A 25,589-nucleotide genomic window follows, 5' to 3' on the forward strand; every position below is an offset into this window, starting at 1 on the left:
AGCAAAACTGAGGCCATAATCATGCTATAATGACTGTTCAACTTCTAGAGGATATAAAGAGCTTGTCCAAATTGTATTTTGTTGTGCCTGATCCAGAAAAACCTAAAAAAACACACCCAGGACTCAATAGTGTCCCCTGTCTTTTGTGTCACCCCCTTGCCACACTCACACACACTCAGACACACCTCTTGATGCTTGTGAGCAGAAGTGAATGAGTGAAATACGTGTAAATGAGTGCAACTGACTGAAAGCAGTTTTATTTAAAAAAAAAAATATGAGCATCCTCTTATCTGCAGTCTTGTACTGATTTTTTTAACACTGATTCTTATACTTCTAAATCTGCCATTTAGTAATGAGTTATGCCATGAGAATTTTTATGACACTAACACCAAAAAAAGCATCCTGGTTCATCCATGGTGTTTTAAGGGATATGTCCTTATGGGGAAGACTTTCATCTGCAGTGCAGGCAACAGTATGAGATTGCACTAGGAGGTCTAGCACTTTTCCTTCTTCCCTTCTCTGTTTTTGAGAAGTGTATTATTTTTCCTTCACAAAAACATCTACCTTCTCCTGCCTCCTTCTTAGGGACCCACAGATAAGGCAGCTCTGCTCTGTTTCAACAGTTTTCCAGGGAAGATGATTAAATCCACTCACTGCTACTGGGTAGAAGGCATGTAGCAGTATTGCCCCAGCAAGAGAGAAAAACTGATGGAGACAGAGGCAGAAGTCACAGAGGCAGAACAGAGCACAGCTCATCTGGATTACACAGGACAATAAAAAGTATATGCCTAGTTTATAATACTGAGGATCTCAGTACTTAAGCTGTTTTACCCCAGTGGCAGTTTACAATGGCAGTTCTATCACATTCTTGATAAATTACTCATCACTGTTATCATGGCTAGATGATTAAAAGGAATACATTTGTCTGGGTTTTGGTCAAGGTGAGCATTCCCATCTGCTGGGAGCCAGTGGTCCATTCATTCCTACAGGAGTGGAAAATGGGGTGTTTAGTAGTCTGCCCTTTGAAATGTGTAAAGAAGCTGTTAAGAGAGCACAGAATGTGTTTAGCCAGCAGTACCAGCTGGATGTGAGCCCATCCACAATACTGTCTTCAGCTGACAGCTGTTACCAGAACCACGTGAGGGTTAGTCTAACTCTGCTCTGTCATGTCTCCTTCTGCTTGTTATGATCCCCTTTGATTTGCTCTGTAGAGGAGGGGAGAAGAAAAAAAATATATCATAGGGACAAATGTAGCCACCAGTGGGTAGAGGGCTAAGGAAGATTTGCATAGTGGCAGGTATTTAAACTGATCTGCACACCACGTTAGACATGCTATTGGGGAAAAGAATGGAAAGAAGTTCTTATGCTATAAATCACATCCTTGCACTAAAGAGGAAATTACTTTCTGGATATTCCATCTGTCAGTCCTGTTCCTCTCTGAGGAAAGCTATTCCTTTTTCTTTTTTTCATTCTCTCACTGTCTATTGTGGGGATCAGTCTTGTGACTGGCACATGGATGCACCTGAGTTCTGACACCTCGTGAGGGAGGGAGAGAAGTGGGAAGAGGTTATGTGAAAACTGAGTCAAATGTGTCAGCGCACAAGTCCAGCACTTGCCGCAACAGGGGAAAGTTCTGATGCCTGCCACAGGAGGGGTAAGTGGAGGTGGAGATTGGAAAGCAGAGCATGCCAACACAAGGCATCAAAGACTGGACCATGCTCTAAGAGAAGTATTACTAGGTGCCCCCTCTGTACTCACAGAATCACAGAATCACTAGGTTGGAAAAGACCCATCAGATCATCGAGTCCAACCATTCCTATCAAACACTAAACCATGACCCTCAGCACCTCGTCCACCCATCCCTTAAACACCTCCAGGGAAGGTGACTCAACCACCCTCTTGGGCAGCCTGTTCCAGTGCCCAATGACCCTTTCCATGAAAATGTCAAGCCTGAACCTCCCCTGGTGGAGCTTGAGGCCATTCCCTCTCGTCCTGTCCCCTGTCACTTCGGAGAAGAGGCCAGCTCCCTGCTCTCCACAACCTCCTTTCTGGTAGTTGTAGAGAGCAGTAAGATCTCCCCTCAGCCTCCTCCAGGCTAAACAACCCCAGCTCCCTCAGCGACTCCTCATAAGACTTGTTCTCCAGCCCCTTCACCAGCTTCATCGCACTTCTCTGGACACACTCCAGAGCCTCAACATCCTTCTCTGAGATGAGCACACTGGCATTTAAATTTCTCCCAAAGCAGGTGGGTTCAGGTGAAAGACTTTTGGTGCTGGAGAGCTAGAACTCCTTTTTTAAACTTTCGGATCTTTACATCTTCTTTGTGGAAGTCAACATCATTTTTACATGGCTAACAATAAACACACTTTACAAAACCTCAAATTTGCTCTTCAACATAGAAGAGTGCTGTGAAACGGCTGCTATTTTGCTGTCAGCAAAAATCAATGCCGACCTTCAAAGGAGCAAGCAGCAGCCCCGCTGTTGTCAGGTGATGATCTAAGGCAAGCCAGGCTCTCTCTAGAGAGAGACACGACCTCCGTTGGGTCAAACAACACCGTCGGTCTATAGACAAGTTCTCGGACTCACAGATCAACAAGGGAAGAAGGTCAGACACGAGCAATGGTCTCGGCTAGCCAAAAGCGCATCGTTTCCCGCAGTGACACCGTTTAGTCTGGACTAACTCCGTTCCCTCTCCCACACCGACTCTGGCGGCGCGTAATCGCTCGGCGAACGGTTTCCAGCATCCTCCCCTCCCGGGAAGGCGCCCATCCCGGCTTTCCCCCCGCGCCACCCCTCCCACGGGCACCACCGTCCGCGCCGAGGCTCGGAGCCCCCTCGCCCTCCTCCCCTTCCCCTCTGCCGCCCGCCCTCGGGCCCTCCTCCCGTCCCTGATTCGGCGCCGGAGCCCCGGGTGCCCGCGTTCCCCCCCTCCCCGCCCCGTTCCTCGCCGCGGCTGCCAGTGCGCAGTCAGCTCAGCCCCGCGCCGCCGCCGCCCCCGCCGCGGAGCCGCCCCGCGGGGTGGCAGCAGCAGGTACCGCGGCGGGGGAGGGGACGGGGTGCGCGGGGATGCGGGGAGAGGGATGCGCGGGGGATGCGGGACGAGGGATGCACGGGGGATACCGGGGGGATGCGCGGGGGATGCGGGACGAGGGATGCGCGGGGATGTGGGGCCGCGAGTGCGCGGGGGATGCGAGGGGGATGCGGGGTGGGGGATGCCGGGGGGATGCGCGGGGATGCAGAGAAAGGGGTGCGCGGGGATGCGGGGCGAGAGATGTGAAGGGGATGCAGAGAAAGGGGTGCGCGGGGGTGCGGGGAGAGAGGTGTGAAGGGGATGCGGGGAAAGGGGTGCGCGGGGATGCGGGGAGAGAGGTGCGCGGGGATTGTGGGGCAAGGGATGCGCTGGGGCGATGCAGGGATAGGGATACACGGGGGATGCGGGGAGGCCGGGGTCGTCAGGGCTCTCTGCTGCGTTCGGGATGCACTGCGATGCCCGAGCTCGCGTTCCTCCGGGCTGGACAATAGAGTGAAATGCCCGAGTTTCCCCCTTCCCACGGCTTTGTTCCAAATATGAGATGGCTAGAGTTTAGGTGATAGGGAATTTTGGCCCCGCTTAGCGTGGAGCGGCGGTTAGAGAACCTCCGGGGGCCGGCCATGGGGAAGGGCATCCTGGAAAATTCCCACAGGGGCAGTTTCTTAGAAATACCATTCATCTTGCATGGATCTCTAGTTTCCTGTGGGAACTGAGTCCCAAGGGTTTTCCCAAGAGCACTGTATGCGACTGGTTCAGTTATGTACAATTTTCTGTCTGAAAATCTAGCTTAATCCTTCTCTGTATACTTGGCAATCCTACAGTCATCTCCTCAACCCACTCCCTGAAAGCTCCCAGGGAACTGGGTCAGCATCTCTAGATGATGTTTCTGTCAGACGCTTGGTGAGTTTCTGCGCTGCCGGCTGACAAGAAGGCAGCATTGTGACCCTTTGGTTAATGCACATACTGAATGAGCCGTGCTTCAATTATTCATTCTGATGCTATTGCAACCTTCTGCAGTCTCTCTTCTCCAAGGACATGATGTGTAACAAGACTTTGAAATACTTTGCCAATGGGGCTGCAATCCTGTATAGGCATATGCAGCTGTTTGCTTGTCTAGCCATTCTGGAGGGTTAATTTATAGCAGTAAAAGGTATGTCAAGGAAGAATGAGGATTCCCAGCTGGGCAATATTACCCTCTACATTCCTTCTGTTCCCCTGTAAAAGCCATAATTCAGAGTACTGAACAGTTAGTGGACTAGGCTCTACAAGTGAGTTTCCTGTTTTACATCTGGAAGAAGCAACACTATCAAAGTACGTTTGGTCTCCATAATGGAGAACCCTTCATTTCAACATCAAATGGATTTAAATCTGATAATTTGTCAGTGTGGTAGACAACTGAGGTTTTGTAGGTGAAGAAACAGGTACAGATATTAAATACATTGGAACTAGAGATTTGGCGGAAAAACTTGGAATCCTGTTTGTTATTTATTTTTGTGCTAAGTCGTCCACAGAGTGCTCGTTGATAAACTGAAAGCCATTCATGTTTTCCAAATACAGGAGGCTGTGTGGATCCACAATGGCAGCAGCTATACTTACAGAAATAAAGGTTAACTGTTCTGTGACCTGTAGCCAAGTAGGTGTATGATAGCTATCTTAATAATCAGCATATTTCTGAACAGCAGCAAGGCGGACGGTTCATTGCCAGTTCTTGGAATACTCACTCTTGTATCCAACAGTTATCTAAATGAATGCAGAGAAATGTCATATGTCTGAGGTGTAAAATGGCAAAAAAGTTTGAACCTTCTGTGCGTAGCACCCAGTAATATGAAAACCAAAAGAAACAGAGGGGAGGGCTAGTGGAAGGTGAACATGCAGTGAGCCTCCAAGTGATTACTGTCATTCTGCTAACATTTCCATATTCTCATGGCTAGTTATAGGCAGAGAGCATTGAATGAGCTAATCTGATATGATGGTAGTTTTCCAAGTTGGAGAATACCTCTGAGAATATACTATTCCCAGATGAGAAACAACTCCATCTACATTGACTCTAAGGCATGACAATGGAGCAAAAATTAGGGCTTACAATTGCTAGAGCCTTAAAAATGCTGAAGCCTAGGGCTTTGTTACCAGCATCTGAAGTCAGATGTTAGGATTTTGTGTCTTTTATTCCTGAACGCTTCCATTCACCCATCCTTTTAAAAGTCCAAAGTATGACGTGTATGTTCTACTCCAACTTGCAAAGGTAAGGAAAATGATGTTCCACTTTCCTTAGAAAACAATTTACTGACTAGTCTGTGGGGGCTTTGTGCTGTCTTGGAAGACACATTAAGGCTTAACCACTTGATGGTTTATCATGCAATGTTTGAAAGACTGGTGCTGAATATCACCCAGTAGAGATTAAAAGCTTCAGCTCTTATTTCTTGATTGACATCCAGAAATTTGGTATAGATCCCATTGCCCAGAAATAAAGTCAGGATGTCATTTTTCCTTTCAGCTTTCCTTTACCTTTTCCTTTGACCTTATCCCAGGAAAGGAAATTCACCTGATGCTGAAATGAGATAAGCTAATAATACACATCTGCTGTGCTGCTGGCTTTCTTGTTGATTCCTTGTCTCCTCCTGAGTGCTTTCTTGTCCCTGTAAAACCTCTCTCTACTTGCATGAGTCCTCCAGGCAGGTTAGAGAACAAAGGAGGGATTCCCACTGCCTCTTATCAAAGGTTTGGGATTTCCAGCAGAGGTAACACAGCCAGAATCAGGAGGTGATCAATGAGTGAGCAGTAAGTGGCTAACTCAGAGGCTAATAATTGATTACTAGGGCCCCATTGGGAAACGGTAGAAATTCGTAAAGTTCTCTTTCACCCTCTTTACTCTCCAGCTGGTAATTAATCCCATGCATGTTTTCTGCTGTGCCAGGGCCTTGGACAGAGTGCCAGGAAAACCGTCCGTATTGGGTTAAGGAACCCGGGCAGACTGTCACAGCAGTTACTGGAATGACAGCCAGAGCCAGATGAGAGAGTCAAGTCACTGTTGTCAGAAGGAATACTAGATCATCTTTATTCCTATGTACACAAAGGCTTACTATCTGTTATGTGCCTGCTTGTGGCCATGGCTGGCATTCAAGCTCTGAGGAAAGGAACTTGCAGTCCTTTGGTCAAGGGCAGATCCAAAGAAACTGTTGAGTCTGTTGAAATCAACTAGCTGCCTTCATGCATCCTTTCCAGTGTGTGTTTCTCTAACTACAATGAATGTAATAAATTATGACATTTCTAATATATATTCCTAAGTCTATGAAGAGAGCTGGTCTCATCTTTTGCTTTTATTGTTTCGGTATTCCAGCATGTTATAACACAATCGGCTTTTGTTCATGTTAGATATTAAAAGAGATCTGTGACATAAAAGTGTCATTTTTAAATGACAAATTTAATTTGTGGTGTTTTTTAAGTAAAAGTTGAACATGGTTCCACATTAATGTAAATATTTGCTTTAGTGAGGCACAGGGTGTAGCAAGTGAAGGAGTCTATAAACTGGGTAAACATGATTTTCTGAACAGGAAGATCTTCTTTAAGTAATATCAGAAGATTCAGAGCTCATAATCTGTGTGCTTTTAGACTGTGCTAGTCCTTCAGAGAGGCCACAAGATGTTTAAAACTGGTATAATAGCTGTGTCCATGTGTCCTGATCTGCTTTTGTTCAGTGTTTTCTTAGAGTGGGTTTATCACATTTGCCAGGGACATAAAACTGTGAGACTTGAAATATGCTGGAGGAAAAGATTAGAATTCAAAATTATTCCAACAAATTGGACGAACTGCTAGGAAAAGAACCGAGTGACATTTGGTAGGGATAAAAGCAAGGTACTACAATAAGGCACTAACAGTCAACTGCATAAGCAGAAGAAAGAAGTTAATGTTGCGACTCCACAGAAGAGAATGCAAGTGTTATGGTAGATCACAAGCTGAACATGAGTCAATGTCATGATGTTGCAAATGGAGGCAAACATCTAGCTAGGATATATAAAAGACTTATAGCCTGCAAGACATGTGAAGCAATTTTCCTGCTCTGTTCAGCATTGCTAAAGCCTCAGCTTGGAGGCTGTGCAGAGTTTTGATTGTTACACTTTGAAACAGATGCAGTTCAGTCAAAGAGAGGCCAGAGAATGGCAGCAGGACTCATCACAGCCCAGAAAAATGTGACCTGAAAAATCTAAAATAACTGAAATCATTTAGCCCAAAGACCAGAGAGTTGTCAGGGGAAAATGGCAGTCTGCAGAAACAAAACAGGGGAGGGAATGACCTTTTGTTTGGGCTTATGGTGGATGAAGCAGAAAGAATGAAGTAGCAAAAAGAAAGAGGGTTTTAAACCAGAGGAATAATTTTCTGGGACCTAGGATAATAATAACTGTTGAATATTTGGTCTGGGGAGATTGTGAAGACTCTGTTATTTTAAGAACAAGTTAGACAATTATCTGTGAAGAATGAAATTAGATTAGTGATCCTATCATGGGAAAGCACCTTGGAATATTTGTCATCTTACACCATTCTTCTATCATTTTCTGAAACAACATGTTCATTTCATGTAAATGAAGTAAGCTATCTGCTGGCCCCTGTTCTGATGTTCATCTGATGTCAAAGGGTAGCACAGCGCCATGAACACTGAGTAGCATTTTCTGAAAAAAGCCTGAAAGAAAAGTAAGAGCTTACTAGAAGATGGTTGAAAGATGTCTTTTTTTTTTTTTTTGCAGAAGACATAGGGAATGGGATGTTCTGATTTCCCTGGAGCAGATGCTTGACTGTGTGAATGCTGAAAACAGTTATATGGAAGAAGAAAAACTAATGAGGATTAGCAGTTAGCAAAATGATCTGAACTGAAAATACAAGCTCTTCTAGTATTTTACTCCTTGAGTGCAAGACCACAGTACAAGAGTACTTTTTTAGAGATAAAATGAAATAAAATAATGGAATTCAGATTAGGAATAAAATAAAGCATAGTTCTACGATTGATGTTTTTAGGTTTTTCTCCAGGGAGAGGAAAACTAAGTCCTGTGGTATTCATAGTTTAACATATATTGTTTAATATAAATGGAACAGACAGTTCCCTGTGCTTGGTGATAAAACACTGGATCTCTGTGAGGAGATATTTCAAAGTAAATTTACATTCCTTCCACCCAATGACGGACCAGTGTTTCACGATAGCTTGTATTGCTTTGCCTGAGTTTATTCATCTCCCCTTCTCGCATTCTTCCCTTTGCTTTCTTTACTTCTCATATTTGTGTATGAAAATCAGTTTTATTTGGGAGACAGAAAGGATATGCAAAAGGAGGCTTACTGTGACCCGATAATAAAGGACATTCATCTTAGGAATACAGTGGTTCTGGAAGGAGATAAAGCAGAGGATATATGATGTCAAAAATATAGTTTTTACTAATAGGAGGAGGCAACAAGGTGGAGAGGTTGTTCTGTAGGATACTTTGGAGGAACTCTGGGACAAGCTGGGCAGAAAACAAATGAACATGCTGGAGAGGGTTCTGCAGATGATAATCTCCTCTGTTAGAAGCTTTTGGTAATTGTCTTGAAAAGGAAAGATGTTAGAAGCAGCTAGAGGGAAGGCAGGGAACTGAAAGACTTTGTGTAGAGGGAGCCCTCACTCGAATTGTGAACTGAATGTGAACATTTTGTTATAGGGTACATGGCTGAAATTTCTCAGTGTGGTTGTGAACAAACTGTGTTGGCTATTGCAACACAGTATAGTTCTGTCTGTATGAACTGCGTATTATTCTGCCTGTATGAACTGTGTATTATTCTGCCTGTATGAACTGCGTGTTTAATGCAATGTAGTCATATCCAAGCCTGCTTCAAATTGTGTCTGCATAACAGTTCAGACCAGCCATATCCTTCGTGTTAGGGTTCACGAAAGGCAAGTCTTGCCAAACAAACCTGATCACCTTCTATGATAAAGTGACTCGACTACCGGAGAGTGAAAGGCTGTGGATGTGGTCTTCTTGGACTCCAGTAAAGCCTTTGACACAGTTTCTCACAGCATTCTGCTTAGGAAACTGTCAGCCTCTGGCCTGGACAGGTGCACACTCTCCTGGGTGGAAAACTGGTTGGATGGCCGGGCCCAGAGAGTGGTGGGAAATGGAGTTAAATCCAGCTGGAGGCCAGTGACAAGTGGGGTTCCCCAGGGCTCAGTGCTGGGTCCAGCCCTGTTTAATGTCTTTATCAATGACCTGGATGAAGGCATTGAGTGCATCTTTAGCCAGTTTACGGATGATGCTAAGCTGGGTGGAAGTGTGGAGCTGCTGGAGGGTAGGGAGGATCTGCAAAGGGATCTGAACAGGCTGGATCCATGGGCTGAGTCCAATGGCATGAAGTTTAACAAGGCCAAATGCCGGGTCCTGCACTTGAGGCACAACAACCGTATGCAGTGCTACAGACTAGGAGAAGTCTGGCTGGAAACCTGCCTGAAGAAGAAAGACCTGGGGGTGTTGATTGACAGTGACAGAACATGAGCCAGCAGTGTGCCCAGGTGGCCAAGAAGGCCAATGGCATCTTCGCTTGTATCAGAAACTGTGTGACCAGCAGGTCCAGGGAGGTTATTCTCCCTCTGGACTCGGCACTGGTGAGACCACTCCTCGAATCCTGTGTTCAGTTCTGGGCCCCTCACCACAAGAAGGATGTTGAGGCTCTGGAGCGCGTCCAGAGAAGAGCAACGAAGCTGGTGTAGGGGCTGGAGAACAGGCCTTATGAGGAACGGCTGAGAGAGCTGGGGTTGTTTAGCCTGGAGAAGAGGAGGCAGATGGGAGACCTCATTGCTCTTTACAACTACCTAAAAAAGGAAGTTGTGAGGAGGGTGCTGGCCTCTTCTCCCAAGTGACAGGGGACAGGACGAGAGGGAATGGCATCAAGCTCCACCAGGGGAGGTTTAGGCTGAACATTAGGAAAGATTTTTTCATGGAAAGGATCATTAGGCACTGGAACAGGCTGCCCAGGGAGGTGGTTGAGCCACCTTCCCTGGAGGTGTTTAAGGCACGGGTGGACGAGGTGCTAAGGGGCATGGTTTAGTGTTTGATAGGAATGGTTGGACTCGATGATCTGATGGGTCTTTTCCAACCTGGTGATTCTATTATTCTATGAATTATCTTTTTTTCTATTATATTATGTCCAGTTAGGGTCTAAAAGTTGTGTAAAACCTGCCAGTGGGGTGCTGCAGTTGTTATTTCAGTGCTTTAGAAAAATTCCTTTCCTATAAGCAAAAATCAGAGGCAGCACTTCAAGCTGTCAAAGGCAATTTTGCCTGGGAGGAAACTGGCTGGTCACGCAGATGAGCCTGGAATCTGTGAAAACTTGACAGGCTCTGAGCGCTTTCTCACTGTGAATGAGGAACTGATGAATGAACAGCAGTGTCCAGCAGCACTTTTTAATGGTAATGGCAAAGCCTTTTACCAGCAGCTTCCCAGTGCAGATGGAGTTTTACAGAAATAGTCACACAAATATTTCTACTGTCATTATGAGGGGACTGGCATTTTTTAAGTATTGGGAACATTATAGAGAAAGATATGGGAAAACTTTGTAAAACTATGTGTGTATTGAGGAGGTGGTTCAGCAATTGCTTCTCTGTCCCTCCATCCAGTGCAGTAGTACGCAGCAGCACCATCATGTCAGATTATCACAGAAAAATCCAAGTTCAATAGCAAACCTCTGAAAACTTGACTTGTACAGGGCTTAAGGAAGGAAATACACAGCTCCCTGTTGAAGAAGGTGGCAGGCTGATTAAATTCATGGACCAAAATATACTCAGATTTTTAAAATTGGAAGCTGAACCTGGGGGTTTCCTAAAGATATTAGCTATCAATTCACAGCCTTGGGGTATCTCATTTGCACCAGCTACAGCCTTCTGAGAAACAGTTGTTAGTAAAATGGCTAAAAAAATAAAAGGCCCCAGGTTCCAGTCTTCATTCCTCAGAGAGGTGTCGTTACCAGGCATTAGGCACGAAAGACTGCTGGAAATGGGGAACTGCATTTTATTGATTGTGAAGGGTCAGTATTAACAAACATGACAATGACTGCCTTTGCTAGCTTACTTAGCTACTTTTAGCTCTGTGTATGTAGATATAAAAGAAAGACTGCTACTGGGATGAGAATTTGATAGACCTGTGTCATGAAAATCAGCTGATACTGAAGAGCACTATGTGTATTGCAGAATTTCATTGTTGATCTAGAGCTCTTGTACCACCCACTGTAAGTCTGGGTCTCGAGAGATTGTCTGGCAACAAAACGGGGCTAGTCACATGCAATGATTCAGTATGAAAGCAGTAGGATTGTCTGTTGGATAGTTAGAGAATAGAACTGGAAGAAAAGTTCATTAGCATATGTGTACTTTGACACCTTCCTTTCCCCAAACAGAGTTTGGCAGAGCAAAGTTTTCACCCTGGGATAATACTAGCCTCTACTTTGGTGTTGAGCACGAGGCTTGTTTCTTCTCAGTTCTTGAGCTCCAGGCCTGTGTCCTGACCCAGCAGCAGGAGCAGCAGAAAGGAAGATGACAGAGCAGGGAGGGAAGATACACAGATCTTAATGTCTTTGATCACTTTCTTCACTAAACTAGAGCTCAGTGAATTTCCAAATTGAGATGTTGCAGCATGTTGGCAGTGAAGAGCAGCACTGCAGTGCAATTCTCAGCATTCCCTGAGTATCTTCACAGTAATGAAACAGCAGGGCATGAAAAGAATTGAATGTGATTTTTCTGGCTAAGTGTGGTGGCAGATGTTAAAAGACAGCATGCTTTCCTGCCTTACCTGTCAAGAAGAAAAATCTCCCTAGAAAAGCAGCATTCCTGTAGGCCCCAGTACAGATAGGGGTTTTTTTCAGATGGATTTGTGAAGCCTACTGTTGGAAAATACCAGTGACATTTTCTCAAAGTGTGTTATAGTGCAGCATTCGATAGACTAACAAAAACCAAAGCAATTATGATTTCACTGATGAAGCATATTGCTACCAGTGGTTCTATCAAATGAAGGGAACTGAATCTCATCCTTTCTGTAAGTTTTCTGTTAACTGCAGGTAATCAAGAAGGGGAACAGAGTTAGCCAACATGTGAATATCTTTGGCTGCAGTGCTAAATCAGCTCTTTGCAGTCAGTGAGCTCAGGCATGAGCATTTTTGTTGTCGCATGTAATGCCAGCTGGCACATAGCTATCCATTAATTCCTTTAGGGAATGTCTTCTGGACTTCACAGACTCATCCTAACTTGTGATTTGATGATGAACCAGCAAGAACCTGCTAGGTTTTACTCAGGTGGGTGATGTGGCAGGTCTTAAAGCAATGACTGGAGGGCAGCATTCCAGTGAGTGGGGGGACAGATCATAAGCAACAACTGCAGGCACAGAGTTCCAGGAAAAATGAGAATTATGTGCTGAGTCAAATGAAAGAGAGAATGAGAAGGTGTGGCTATGCAGCTGGAGAAGAAAATAGGCAAGAAAAATCTAAAACTTCTTTTTTATATACTATTTATTTGGGCCTTATGTAGTAGTTAAATTAAAATCATAAATTGGGTGAAACAAAGTGCAGGAGCACAGACTCACAGAAATTAAATTGAGGTTGTAAAATCATTAAAGGGAGAACAATGAACAAACCTTGAAAGTACACCACAGGTTCCAATATCTGTTATGTTTTCCACAGTCTCATGTACAATAGTCTTCAACAGGAAGATGAAACAGAAAAGTTGTGATTCCTGTACTGTATAGACAGTCAAAATTACTTTCCTATTTAGTGCACCTTCATGCCTGGCATTTTCCACTGGTTCCTATTAGTTCCTGGACAAATAAACCTGCTATCAACAGTTATTTTCATTCTTAGTGAGGGGACAAGAGGAGAACACAAAAGAAACACTGCAAGATTTTTCTCAACTGATGGTGCTGTACCTGACAAGTCTGCTGGATGACTGGGCATGTCATAGAATCTTAGAATCATAGAATCGCTAGGTTGGAAAAGATCTTTGAGGTCATCAAGTCCAACCGTACCTGTGCACTACTAAATCATATCCCTAAGCACTTGATCTACCTGTTTTTTAAATACCTCCAGGGGTAATGACTCAACCCTTGGGCAGCCTGTTCCAGTGCTTGATAAACCTTTCTGTGAAGAAATTTTTCCTAATGTCCAACCTGAACTTCTGGTGCAACTTGAGGCCATTCTCTCTCGTCCTGTCACCTATCGCTTTGGTGAAGAGACCAACACCCACCTCTCCACAACCTCCTTTCAGGTAGTTGTAGACATGTCGATCCAAGTGGCAATATGGAACAGGGAGGAAAGCCAAGCATGGCCTGTGTTTAAATGGAATACTTACTCTCATCCTGATGAAATGTCTTTTAATGTCTGTAAGTGTTTGTTATAACTAGGGACTGAAAGAAAATATACAATTAGGGCATCAGCTCTCACAACAGCATAGGAACCTCCTCTTCTGATCTGCGTGATTTGAGGGTGAAAATACTCATGCAGCTGAATTGAAGGAAACTAGTACTTAGAAACATGGAGGAAAATGTGGTTTAAAAAAATCTCATGCTTCATTGGTTCTTGGGAACCAGCTGGTCAGATGATGAAATGGAACTGTCTTATTTGCTCACTCTTTCATTTTAGCACCTTTAAATCTGCAAGGTTTGGGTTGGTTTTTTTTTCCCAGACTATATAATAGCACAGTAAAAGTAAGAAATCTTATACATTTGCTTGCTAGTACCTGTGTCTTATGTCTTCTAGACTGTAAGCTGTTTAAAAGCTGTCCTTTAAAAGCTGTTCTACAGAGTCCACGCTACCAGCTTCTTTGCCGACTACCATAGTTTAAATGTCTTAAACCAGGTGAGAAGCTTAAAATAAAATCATCCTTGTAACTAAGTCATGTTAATTTTTAACTGATGGTTTCCCATTTGCCTTTGGAATAGCTGGAATTGCAGTGTTTGTGCTCAGCATGCCTTCTCATAAGCCGTCTGTCATTCCAATGGGTCTGTTGCTGGGGCAGTCTGTCAGGCAGCATCCTTGTGCTTCGTATGGTTTTGCCTCCACAGCCAAAGCAAAAAATCCAGGACTCCCACTACATGGCTTCTAGCCCAGCCACCTGGAACAATGAACTTACCCTGTACTCTATTCTCTGGGTGTCTTTCTCTCTAGAGCTAGCTTTTGCACTGGCCAGGCAGCCTTTGGGGGCCTTCCACTCTCTCAGTCTTAACTGAGATCTTTATGATATATGCTGTCAGTTACTTTCTTATACCTATCAAAATACCCCCTGGTATTCCAGGCCAGACTGTCTCTGTTAATCCTTTATGCCAGTGTGATCTGCCTTCTGGTGCAGCAATCTAGTTCCTCCTGGAGAAGTCAGATCTGCATCAAAGCCCTTTTCCACAGGCTCAGCATCACTTATACACACCAGGAGAAAGAAATGCACACATGAACCAGACTAAGAAAGGAAATTAGGTTTGGGGTGGTAAAAGAGAAGATTGCACTGTGGCACTACTGTAACTGCAACTGGGTCCATGTAAAAATTCTTACTGTTGAAATGGTCTCAGTGTTTTATGTGTAAAGATAACACTGTGCAGCAACAGACTCAGGGTTTTCTCAAGCTGTGGTTTCCAGTCTGCTCTGCCCTATGCAGTCACGGAAATCATTTATCACAGAACTCATTCCCAGCAGTAGCTATTTTTTTTCACTGCTTATTGCTGGTGTGATTTCAATGATGGCTTATCAATGGTTTGTTTAACTTTGTGTACAGGACAACTTGATAGCATTGAACACATTTTGTGAACTACAGTTTAAACTCCAATGCACTAAAATGTTTTCTGTTCTTCCACTCATGATCAGTGTTAGGGTATGTTTCTTTTCTTTATAGTTTTTAGTCTTGTTTGTTTAAGGAGTGTGTATGTGATGGAGAGTTGGATTTGTGTAATTTGTTCATTTAGAAAGGATGTAAAAAAATATATATTACATTTTAAAGCATTAGTTTGTTAGAATAATTCTTTGCTCCCACCCAGAGTTTACTCAGCCATCTTCTCTACTAAAGCACCATTTTGTCTGTCTAAATTAATATATTTTTAAATATACGTAGTAGCCAAACAGAAGACACTGTGTATCACCCTGGCACTTCAAACAAAGTTCCTGGAATGCTGTTACAGGAAGAAAAATCTTAATGTCAGAACTATCGTATCTTCATTTTAATCAGTGAATACGCATCCTCTTATGTATCATCATTTTAGCTTAAACAGAGTTGTTAGGACTTCTGTAGGGACGAAACAGGTTTAATTAGTATTCTGAAGTGCAGGCTAACATTAGAGGCTTATGCCAAAATACAGTCTCTCCATTTCTTTTTCCTGAATATGGCTGGAGTTGAGGCACTTCAAAAGTATTTTTGTCTCTCCACAGATCTTTAAGTACACAGAAGCTGGTTTGTTATGTTAAAGGACCCCCTTGACTCAAGGAAACATTTAAAATTAAGTACTTTCTATATTAATGCCATTAAGTTCTGTCATTAAAAGTGTGGCTTATCGTTTCCAAAAAAGCATCCTGAAGGCTTCAGACAATGTTTTACCTCTCAGGATTGTTCCAGCGTACAAAAACCCACATTCACCAAAAGCAGAGAAATGCCAGAGCCATAAATGAATCCTTGATTTTGTCACACAGGACTCTCTGTACAGATTTTGCTTTTGAAGATCTGCTACAATTAATTGCTCCTTGATGTTGGAAGAAGTGATGTATTTGCATCTTTATCTAATGCTCTTAATCTCTATTGGATGAGTGGAACAGGCAGTATGTGGTATCAGGGGAAGAAACGTCTTGCTAACTGAGTTCATTACACAGGCTTTCACTGATTCAAATAATTGAAATATTTGTAGCTGTCCTTAAATATTAGAGTCAAAGCTAGAAAGAACAGGGCTTTGCTCTTGCTGTTAACAGGGTTTAAAGAACTTTTACTAACAGTTAATCAACTGCATTGCTTCGCTTTTGCTTCGTATGTCATTTTTCAGTGATCTTCTGGGTAAAACTCCCACTGAAATGAAAGAACTCTTGCCTAAAGTAAGACTAGGCAATCTAGCTCATTAATATTTTGGAATAAAAAGGAGACCCTTGTGAATTTTACAAGAAGATCTGACCTGCAAGTTTAGAAATGGGTGACCTTTCTGTTCTTGAAAGTCTTTTTGTAAACACCTGGGTTTCAGTAGAAGAGTAAAACTAATTGTCTTTCCACTGGTGATTAATATATCATCAGCTGATTTTTCTTTATCATAGAATCATAGAATAACCAGGTTGGAAGAGACCCACCAGATCATCGAGTCCAACCATTCCTATCAAACACTAAACCATGCCCCTTAGCACCTCGTCCACCCGTGCCTTAAACACCTCCAGGGAAGGTGTCTCAACCACCTCCCTGGGCAGCCTGTTCTAGCGCCCAATGACCCTTTCTGTGAAAAATTTTTTCCTAATGTCCAGCCTAAATCTCCCCTGGCGGAGCTTGAGGCCATTCCCTCTTGTCCTGTTCCCTGTCACTTGGGAGAAGAAGCCAGCACCCTCCTCTCTACAACCTCCTTTCAGGTAGTTATCGAGAGCAATGAGGTCTCCCCTCTGCCTCCTCTTCTCCAGGCTAAACAACCCCAGCTCTCTCAGCCATTCCTCATAAGGCCTGTTCTCCAGCCCCTACACCAGCTTCGTTACTCTTCTCTGGTCTCACTCCAGAGCCTCAACATCCTTCTTGTGGTGAGGGGCCCAGAACTGAACACAGGATTCGAGGAGTGGTCTCACCAGTGCCGAGTCCAGAGGGAGAATAACCTCCCTGGACCTGCTGGTCACACAGTTTCTGATACAAGCGAAGATGCCATTGGCCTTCTTGGCCACCTGGGCACACTGCTGGCTCATGTTCTGTCACTGTCAATCAACACCCCCAGGTCCCTCTCCTCCAGGCAGCTTTCTAGACAGACTTCTCCTAGTCTGTAGCACTGCACAGGGTTGTTGTGCCCAAAGTGCAGGACCCGGCATTTGGCCTTGTTAAACCTCATGCCATTGGACTCTGCCCAGTGGTCCAGCCTGTTCAGATCCCTTTGCAGATCCTCCCTACCCTCCAGCAGATCAACACTTCCACCCAGCTTAGTGTCATCCACAAACTTGCTAAAGGTGCACTCAATGCCTTCATCCAGGTCATTGATAAAGACATTGAACAGGGCTGGACCCAGCACTGAGCCCTGGGGAACCCCACTTGTCACTGGCCTCCAGCTGGATTTAACTCCATTTACCACCACCCTCTGGGCCCGGCCATCCAACCAGTTTTCCACCCAGGAGAGTGTGCGCCTGTCCAGGCCAGAGGCTGACAGTTTCCTAAGCAGAATGCTGTGAGAAACTGTGTCAGAGGCTTTGCTGAAGTCCAGGAAGACCACATCCACAGCCTTTCCCTCATCCAGCAGCCGAGTCACTTTGTCATAGAAGGCGATAAGGTTTGTTTGGCAAGACCTGCCTTTTGTGAACCCATGTTCACTGGGCCTGATCACCTGGTTCTCTTGCATGTGCTTCATGATAGCACTCAAGATCACCTGTTCCATGACTTTCCCTGGCACTGAGGTCAGACTGACAGGCCTGTAGTTTCCTGGGTCCTCCCTGCAACCCTTCTTGTAGATGGGCACAACGTCAGCCAGCCTCCAGTCCAGTGGGACTTCCCCAGTCTTCCAGGACTGTTGGAAGATGATGGAAAGGTGTTTGGCCAGCACATCCGCCAGCTCCTTCAATACTCTTGGATGAATCCCATCCGGCCCCATAGACTTGTGGGTGTCTAGTTGGGCTAGCAAGGCTCTGACCACCTCCTCTTGGATCATGGGAGCCTCATTTTGCTCCTCTAGCTCCTGGGGTTGTACACAGACGGAACGACTTTCTTTACTATTAAAGACTGAGGCAAAGAAGGCATTAAGTACCTCAGCCTTTTCCTCATCCCCCGCCACTGTTCCTTCTGCGTCCAGTAGGGACTGTATGGTCTCCCTAGTCCTCCTTTTACCATTTATATATTTATAGAAAGATTTTTTTGTTATCTTTCACAGCCTTTGCCAATCTGATTTCTAGTTGAGCCTTAGCCCTTCTGATTTTTTCTCTACACAATCTCACTTCCCTCCTGTAGTCCACCCAAGAGGCCTGTCCCCTCTTCCAGAGCCCATAAACATTTCTCTTCTTCTTGATATCACTCAAGATCTCTCTGTTCAACCAAGCGGTTTTTCTCCCCTGCCAGCTTTTTTTCCGGAACATGGGGATGGCTTTCTCCTGAGCTGCTAGGATTTCCTTTTTGAAGAGCTCCCAGCCCTCATGGGCTCCCTTGCCCTTAAGTACTGTCTCCCATGAGACTTCACCAACCAGCCTGCTGAAGAGTCCAAAGTCTGCCCTCTGGAAATTTAATGCTACTGTCCTGCTAACCACCCTCTTCACTTCACCTAGAACTGAAAACCCTATCATCTCATGATCGCTTTGTCCTAGGCATCCACCTACTGCCACATCCCCCACAAGGCCTCCTCTGTTTACAAACAGCAGGTCCAGGAGGGCACCTTCCCTTGTTGGTTCATTCACCAGCTGTGCAAGGAAGTTGTCTTCCATGCACTCCAGGAACCTCCTAAGACTGCTTCCTTTCTGCTCTATTGTTCTTCCAGCAGATATCAGGAAGATTGAAGTCTCCCACAAGAACGAGAGGCATGGTGGATTGATTCTCTTCCAGGACAGAAAAATTACCTCCAGCAAACACAAGGCTATTAAAGTTTCCTGGGTCATGCAGATGGTGAATTCTGTCTCTTTCTTTTCAAAAATGATTTGCAAGTCCTGTTCTGCTCCGTGAGTCACTACCATTTTAGCCCCAGCATTACAGGTCATTAATTTAATGTCAGTGCCTTTGAGAGCTGTTTAGCTCTATCATGTGTTTTGTACCCCCTGTTCCAAAATTAGTTGCTTGATTTCTTCCCTGTGAACTGCTGTCCTTGTCGGTACTGCCAAGTATGAAGGCAGTAACATACCTTGTTTATCCCTTGAGTCTGCCTAGCTTCATTGCATAGTTCTGTGGTGTTACCACAGTAAGGAATGGCAGGGGAGGAGACAAAGGGCCCTGATTCCTATGTAAATGTAATGAGAATAACACAGTGCTGTGTATGACACTTGCATGACCCATGTTGAAGATCCACTTTTCACTTCTAGCCTAGCTATTTTACCTCACTCTGCAGTTTTAAAACTTATGCCATAGCATGGACTTACACTGATACGACATTGTCCATGGCCAGCCTCACATCCCTGGTGCTATCGCTTCCCTGCTGGAAGAAACCTATCCCAGTTAATGACTTGGGCACCAAAAGAATTTGCTGAGGTAGCAATAGAGCATTTTGGAAACTTTATCTTTCAGACTTAACTTACACTAATACTCAAGTCTAAGAGTTGTTGTGAGTTGCCTGTTTATGGCAGCCCTTAGGCAGCTGAGTCTTTCTAATGATTGGCAAATTATTCTTAGACAGGTTTAGTGTGAGAGGCAGTCATTAGATACCTTCTAAATTACTTTAAAAAGATAAAGAGCATAAATAGTCCTGAAAGTGGTGAGTGGGAGCTGTCAAGGAAACAACTCGCTAATGGAAACACAGTATAATTAACTGCCTTATTTAAGTGGTTTGCCAGAAAGTTATTGGGAAGAGATTATTAAATAAAGGACTGCAGCAGCGGAGAGTCCTTGCAACTGTAACTGAATGATCCAACCTTTAATAAGTGACCGTATTACAGAGAAATTAGCTTTGGAACAAAACAAGGATGGTGGTCATTTGAAGGAACACCAGGCTAGATTCTCTGCGGAGTTTATTAAACTGTTTTGTCTTTTTATGTGGTTTTGGACAGCAGTGAGATGCTTGCAGTATATTTCCTGTTTCCTGGATACACTGAGCGAGCTCTGGAGCACAGGCAGTGCTTTAGAACCAGGCTGGTTAGTGTGGCTAAAAATGCAAATGCCAAATCCTTTCCTGTCATTCCTTGTCTCAAGACCACACAGCCATGTCACAGTCATCCTGATTCTCCGTGCAGCCACACCATGGTGATCACTGGAATAATAATGGATGAGTATAAATCAGAAACATCTAATAGCCTTTTAAGTCTGCCTTCAGGGCTTGTTTTTCTGAGTTGGAAGATAAAATGAGCCTGCCGTGCTAGATGTAGCACTCTGCAAAAATAATACGGCTGAACCAGAGGCTGAGCTCACTGTGTAACAGTTTGGTGTTTAGTTCTTGGTATGATGTAAGGGTCTATTAGTATTGTTTAAATGGCAGCAATGATCGAATACTGTACAGACTTGGGAAGATAGAATCTTTGCCTTGAAGACCTCACAAACTAAATGGCAAAGTAAGGAAAAATAAAGACACCATGGAAGAATATGCATGGCTATTAGCTATGGCTTAATAGTTCCATTGAAAATACTTTCTAAAATTAATTTCCTGGATGAAAGATTGTCAGACCTGCAGTTAGCTGGTTAGTTCCATTTAAGTGTCATGGCTAGGTTTAGTATCAAGTGAATTTTTAACCATGAGAAGGCAGCAACTATGGGAATCAGTTATAGAATCAAGAGTCATGACATAGGAGGTCTCTAGTCCAGACTCCTGATGAAAGCAGAGACAACACAGAGTCCAGACCAAGTTGCTCACATCTAAATCCAGTCTGGTGTTGAAAACTTCCAAGGACGGAGATTTCATAGAATCATAGAATCACCAGGTTGGAAGAGACCCACCGGATCATCGAGTACAACCATTCCCACCAATCTCTAAACCATGCTGCTCAGTACCTCATCCACCTGCACCTTAAACACCTCCAGGGAAGGCGAGTTAACCACCTCACTGGGCAGACCGTTCCATTGCCTAATGACCCTTTCAGTGAAGAATTTTTTCCTTATGTCCAGCCTGAACCTCCCCTGGAGGAGCTTGAGGCCATTTCCTCTTGTCCTGTCCCCTGTCACCTGGGAGAAGAGGCCAGCTCCCTCCTCTCCACAACCTCCCTTCTGGTAGTTGTAGAGAGCAGTAAGGTCTCCCCTCAGCCTCCTCTTCTCCAGGCTAAACAACCCGAGCTCTCTCAGTCACTCCTCGTAAGACTTGTTCTCCAGCCCCTTCACCAGCTTTGTTGCTCTTCTCTGGACACACACCAGAGCCTTAACATCCTTCTTGTGGTGAGGGGCCCAGAACTGAACATGGTATTTGAGGTGTGGTCTCACCAGTGCTGAGTACAGAGGGAGAATAACCTACCTGGACCTGCTGGTTACGCCATTTCTGATACAGGCCAAGATGCCATTGGCCTTCTTGGCCACCTGGGCACACTGCTGGCTCATGTTCAGTCGGCTGTCGACCAACACTCCCACTTTCCTTACTATTAAAGACTGAAGCAAAGTAGGCATTGAGTACTTCAGCCTTATCATCATCCCATGTTACTGTTGTTCCCTCTGCATCTAGTAGGGACTGGAGATTCTCCCTAGTGCTCCTTTTACTGTTGATGTATTTGTAGAAAGATTTTTTATTGTCTTTCACAGACTTGGCCAATCTGATTTTTAGTTGGGCCTTAGCCCTCCTGATTTTTTCCCTGCATGTTCTCGCTTCCTCCCTATAGTCCACCCAGGATGCCTGCCCCTTCCTCCAAAGCTCATAGACCTTCCTCTTCTTATTGATGTCTCTCAGGACCTTCCTACTCAACCACGCTGGTTTCTTACCCCACTGGTTACTTTTCAGGAACATGGGGACGGCTTTCTCCTGAGCTGCTAGGAGTTTCTTTTTGAAGAGTGCCCAACCCTCATGGACTCCCTTGCCCTTAAGGAGCACCTCCCATGGGACTTTTCTGACCAGCCTTCTGAACAGTCCAAAGTCTGCTCTCTGAAAGTTGAGCATGACTGTTCTGCTAACGTCCTTCTTCATCTCACCCTGCACTGAGAACTCTATCATCTCATGATCACTTTGCCCCAGGCGTCCTCCAAACCTCACATCCCCCACAAGGCCTTCCCTGTTCACGAACAGTAGGTCCAAGAGGGCGCCATCCCTTGTCGGGACACAATCTCTCTGGGCAAATTGTTCCATTCTTAATTGCCTTTAATATGAAATTATTTTGCTTGTATTCTGTGCTTATATCCCACCATGCACAGTAGTGAAGAACTGTTGTCTCAGTAACGTCTTCATAGGTACTGGAAGGCTGCTACTAGATCCCCACAAAGCTTTCTCTTCTCCAGGCTAAATAAGCCCTGTTCCCTCCACCTCTCCTCATAGGGCAGGTGGTCCTGACCCAGCCATCTCTGCTGCCCTCTTCTGGAGTTGCTCAAGTGCCAACTAAAGGAGAGTAATCACTGCCTGTGGTTACATTCTGATGATGGAACTCAAGGTGCTGTTAGCCTTCATTACTTGCAGGGCACAGCACTAGCTCAGGTATAAATTATTGTTCTCCAGGACTAATAGGTCCCTTTCAGTAGCAGTGCTCCCCAGCCAGTACCAACACACAAGGTTTGTCCATCCCAGGTATAGGAGTTTGCATTCATCCTTGTTGAATTTCCTTTCAGTCCATTCCTCCAGCCTGTCTAGGTCCCTCTGAATAGCAGCTGTGCCTCCAAGTTTATTGGCAAACCTATCTCTGCTTTACTTTGGTTACTAGGCCATCCCAGTTGATTCAAATATTTACCCCGTTATACTTTTTAATTCAGGATTTGTCTTCACCCCTCTTGCCAGTGAGTACCATATTTTGTTCCTGTTCTGTTGATCTGTGAATTCATTGCAGGCTGGGAAGGCACCAGTTCTGGGGTGACAGATGGGGCAGACTGAAAACCAGGCAATTGCCTTCCAGTGTGAATGATATTTTAATAAGCACAGAGAGGTGACAGAGAGAGAAGCTTCTTGGTGGAATGACTGGCAGTTTTGTTTTCAGCCTGAAAGCACTAATAGACGATTTTTGGCCTCAGTCCAAAAAAAAAAAAAAACCAAAACCCACAACACAGAAACTAGAAGCAGAAAATCCCATTAGCTTCTAACTTATCCCTCTTTTTTTAAGGTTCAAAGGAGTTTCTTTCTCTCTGGTCTTTTATCCAGATAGGAAATTGTTCTCCTGTTTTTGGCATTTTAGTTCTCTCTCAGGAGCTCTATACTTTGGGAGACTTGCCTTTTATATATCTTTTGTTTTCCTTTTTTTAAAAAAAATTCATTCATTTTCTCCACTGTCTTCTTTCCTTCACTAAACATTCCCTCCTCTTCTAGTTTCTTTATACTCTTCAGAGATTCATGGTGAAGTCTGTCTGAATAATGGGCTCTACCAACTTATTTGGCTTCCAGCTTCCTCATCCTGTGAAACAGCTAGTGCAGTACTAGGCAATGGCATCTGCATGGAACTCTCTACAGCATGTCATCTTCTCCCTGCCCTTCAACTGTATTTCAGTTGTATAATACAGGATCTGTGTAGGGCTTTGTTTCATCCTGGGTCTTATGAAAAAAAGAAGCACTACAAAAGGGCTTGCTGGCAAAGTCCCAGCAAGCTCTGAGATCCCTCTGCATTGTGAGCAACACAGTGTTTTGCAGACAAGCTGTAGGATAGCCAGGATTTCAAAAGAAAAGATTCTTTTTCTTCCTATGAGTACAGGGTAAAAGGTCCAGCATTCACTAGGAAAATATCAAAATGGTGCTGGGATCTGAGGTATGGTCCAACAAGGATCAGAGAATGCACTGAAAATTCTCAGAATTTTGACATAAACCTTCATGTCGATTTAGCAAGATTCATGTCTGCCTTTCAGCTGGAGTATGAGCTAGAAATTAATGGGATTCCTGATGAAATATGCATCTTTTTCTTTTCAGATACAATGATGACACTGAAGGTTCAGCTCCTGTTTGGCTTCCTTTGCTGCATGATTTTCCTGCCTACAGATGGCTTCCCAGCAGACACCAGAACCGAATTTCGCTCTGCTTTCTCTGTGGCCAGAACCAGCAGCATGGAAGGGAGCTCTGAGATGGTCATTACCTTTGACAAAGTGTATGTGAATATTGGCAATGACTTTGATCCAAAGACTGGATTGTTCCGCTGCCGGATCCCTGGAGCCTACTACTTCTCCTTCACTGTTGGGAAATACCCAAAGAAAAACTTGTCTGTCATGCTGATGAGAAACAAGAATGAGGTCCAAGTGATTGTGTATGATGAACATCACCGCAAGGAACGGAAGGTAGCCAGCCAGAGTGCCATGCTTCAGCTTGACTACGGTGACACAGTTTGGCTGCGTTTACATGGAGACCCCAAGTATGCTCTTTACAGCAATGTGGGCCCCTATACAACTTTCAATGGCTACCTAATCTATCCAGACGCTTCTGCCTTCTCCCAGAATGCTCTTAGCTCTCAAGAGCTGGGCCCACATCATCACACCATTCAGCAAATTCCCGGGGAGCAGAACAAAGCTTTACAGCAACATGTGTTATCTGATCAACCAAGCAGGGAACAAGACCCTCGTTCTGCATTTTCTGTTGCCCGCACACAAAGTCTCTTGGGGACGGATGACAAGCAAACCCAGCATGAGCCAATCACATTCGACACAGAATTTGTGAACATTGGAAAAGATTTCAATTCCTCCACTGGCATCTTCTCATGCCGTATACCTGGTGCATACTATTTCTCCTTCACCATTGGCAAAATGCCCTTTAAGACTATGTCAGTGAAACTTATGAAGAACCACAATGAGGTGCAAGCCATGATCTATGATGACAACCACTCCAAGAGGCGGGAGATGCAGAGCCAGAGTATCATGCTGCCTCTGCAGTATGGGGACACCGTTTGGCTCTACAGCCATCAGCACGATGGCTATGGTGCCTACAGTAACCATGGCAAGTACATCACCTTCACAGGCTTCCTGATCTACCCAGAGGCTCAGACAACATGGCTTCCAGGTGCCAGCTCATCCCAAGGGTCAAATAATTAAATGCAAATGGGAAAAGAGCATAAGAAAAGCCAAGGTGCCACAAACGTGGATATAGCTCCTCTTCAAATATCCTCTTCTACTCTGAGCATGCTATCATGTGTCCAGTGCTTTCCATATGCTGCACGCTTGTGCCCTGCCTGTAGGGCCACTACTGTGTCTGCCGTTCATACATAGAAAGGTCTCTACCGGTTGTATGTGTGTGTCCTGTGTTGGTGTTCGATTTAAGCATAAAGCATGAGGTAGTTTTGGGGCAGGGGTGGGGCAGTGTAGTGAGATGCTGAGGATCAGAGAACCACTGCAGTAATGTTACTGCAGATCCCCAGCATCCAGAAAGCAAAGGATGTAATGACTTACTTTGCATATCTGGGGAGGGAATAAATGTAATGAAAATTAATGTAATAAAAATACGAAGGATGTAAAATCTTCTGAGATTGGAATTCATTGCTATTTGTGAGACTTGTGCACTTGTCACTGGCTGAGGTGCCAGTTCAGGAGACAAAAAAGCATGGTGATCATACAAGCTGCAATATGTGTTACTGAGCCAATCTCTCTGTGTACACTCTTTTATCATTCGTATGTGTGAAAGTGTTGATAACTCTTATGATTTCATTGCAAGTTTCACAA

At 44.5% G+C, this 25,589-nt stretch overlaps 1 protein-coding gene and 1 long non-coding RNA gene across 3 annotated transcripts in view; both read left to right on the top strand.

Moving 5' to 3' along the window:
• Positions 1-25,589, top strand: part of LOC138721247 (uncharacterized) — a 238,913-nt gene that overhangs the window by 187,441 nt on the left and 25,883 nt on the right. The gene's annotated exons all lie outside the window — the stretch shown is intronic.
• Positions 1,573-25,500, top strand: C1QTNF4 (C1q and TNF related 4). Of its 2 annotated transcripts, none has more exons than XM_069858113.1 (2): positions 1,573-1,654; positions 23,857-25,500. In XM_069858113.1, exons 1-2 carry the CDS (start codon positions 1,588-1,590, stop codon positions 24,963-24,965), a joined length of 1,176 nt encoding a protein of 391 aa, XP_069714214.1. In that variant the 5' UTR covers positions 1,573-1,587; the 3' UTR covers positions 24,966-25,500. The 2 variants fall into 2 exon arrangements, with proteins under 2 accessions (XP_069714214.1, XP_069714215.1); XM_069858114.1 differs by lacking the exon at positions 1,573-1,654 and adding an exon at positions 2,880-3,031 and having other exon boundaries at positions 23,857-25,493.

Source organism: Phaenicophaeus curvirostris, chromosome 5, assembly GCF_032191515.1.
Source record: "Phaenicophaeus curvirostris isolate KB17595 chromosome 5, BPBGC_Pcur_1.0, whole genome shotgun sequence".
NCBI classification, from domain to species: Eukaryota; Metazoa; Chordata; class Aves; order Cuculiformes; family Cuculidae; genus Phaenicophaeus; species Phaenicophaeus curvirostris.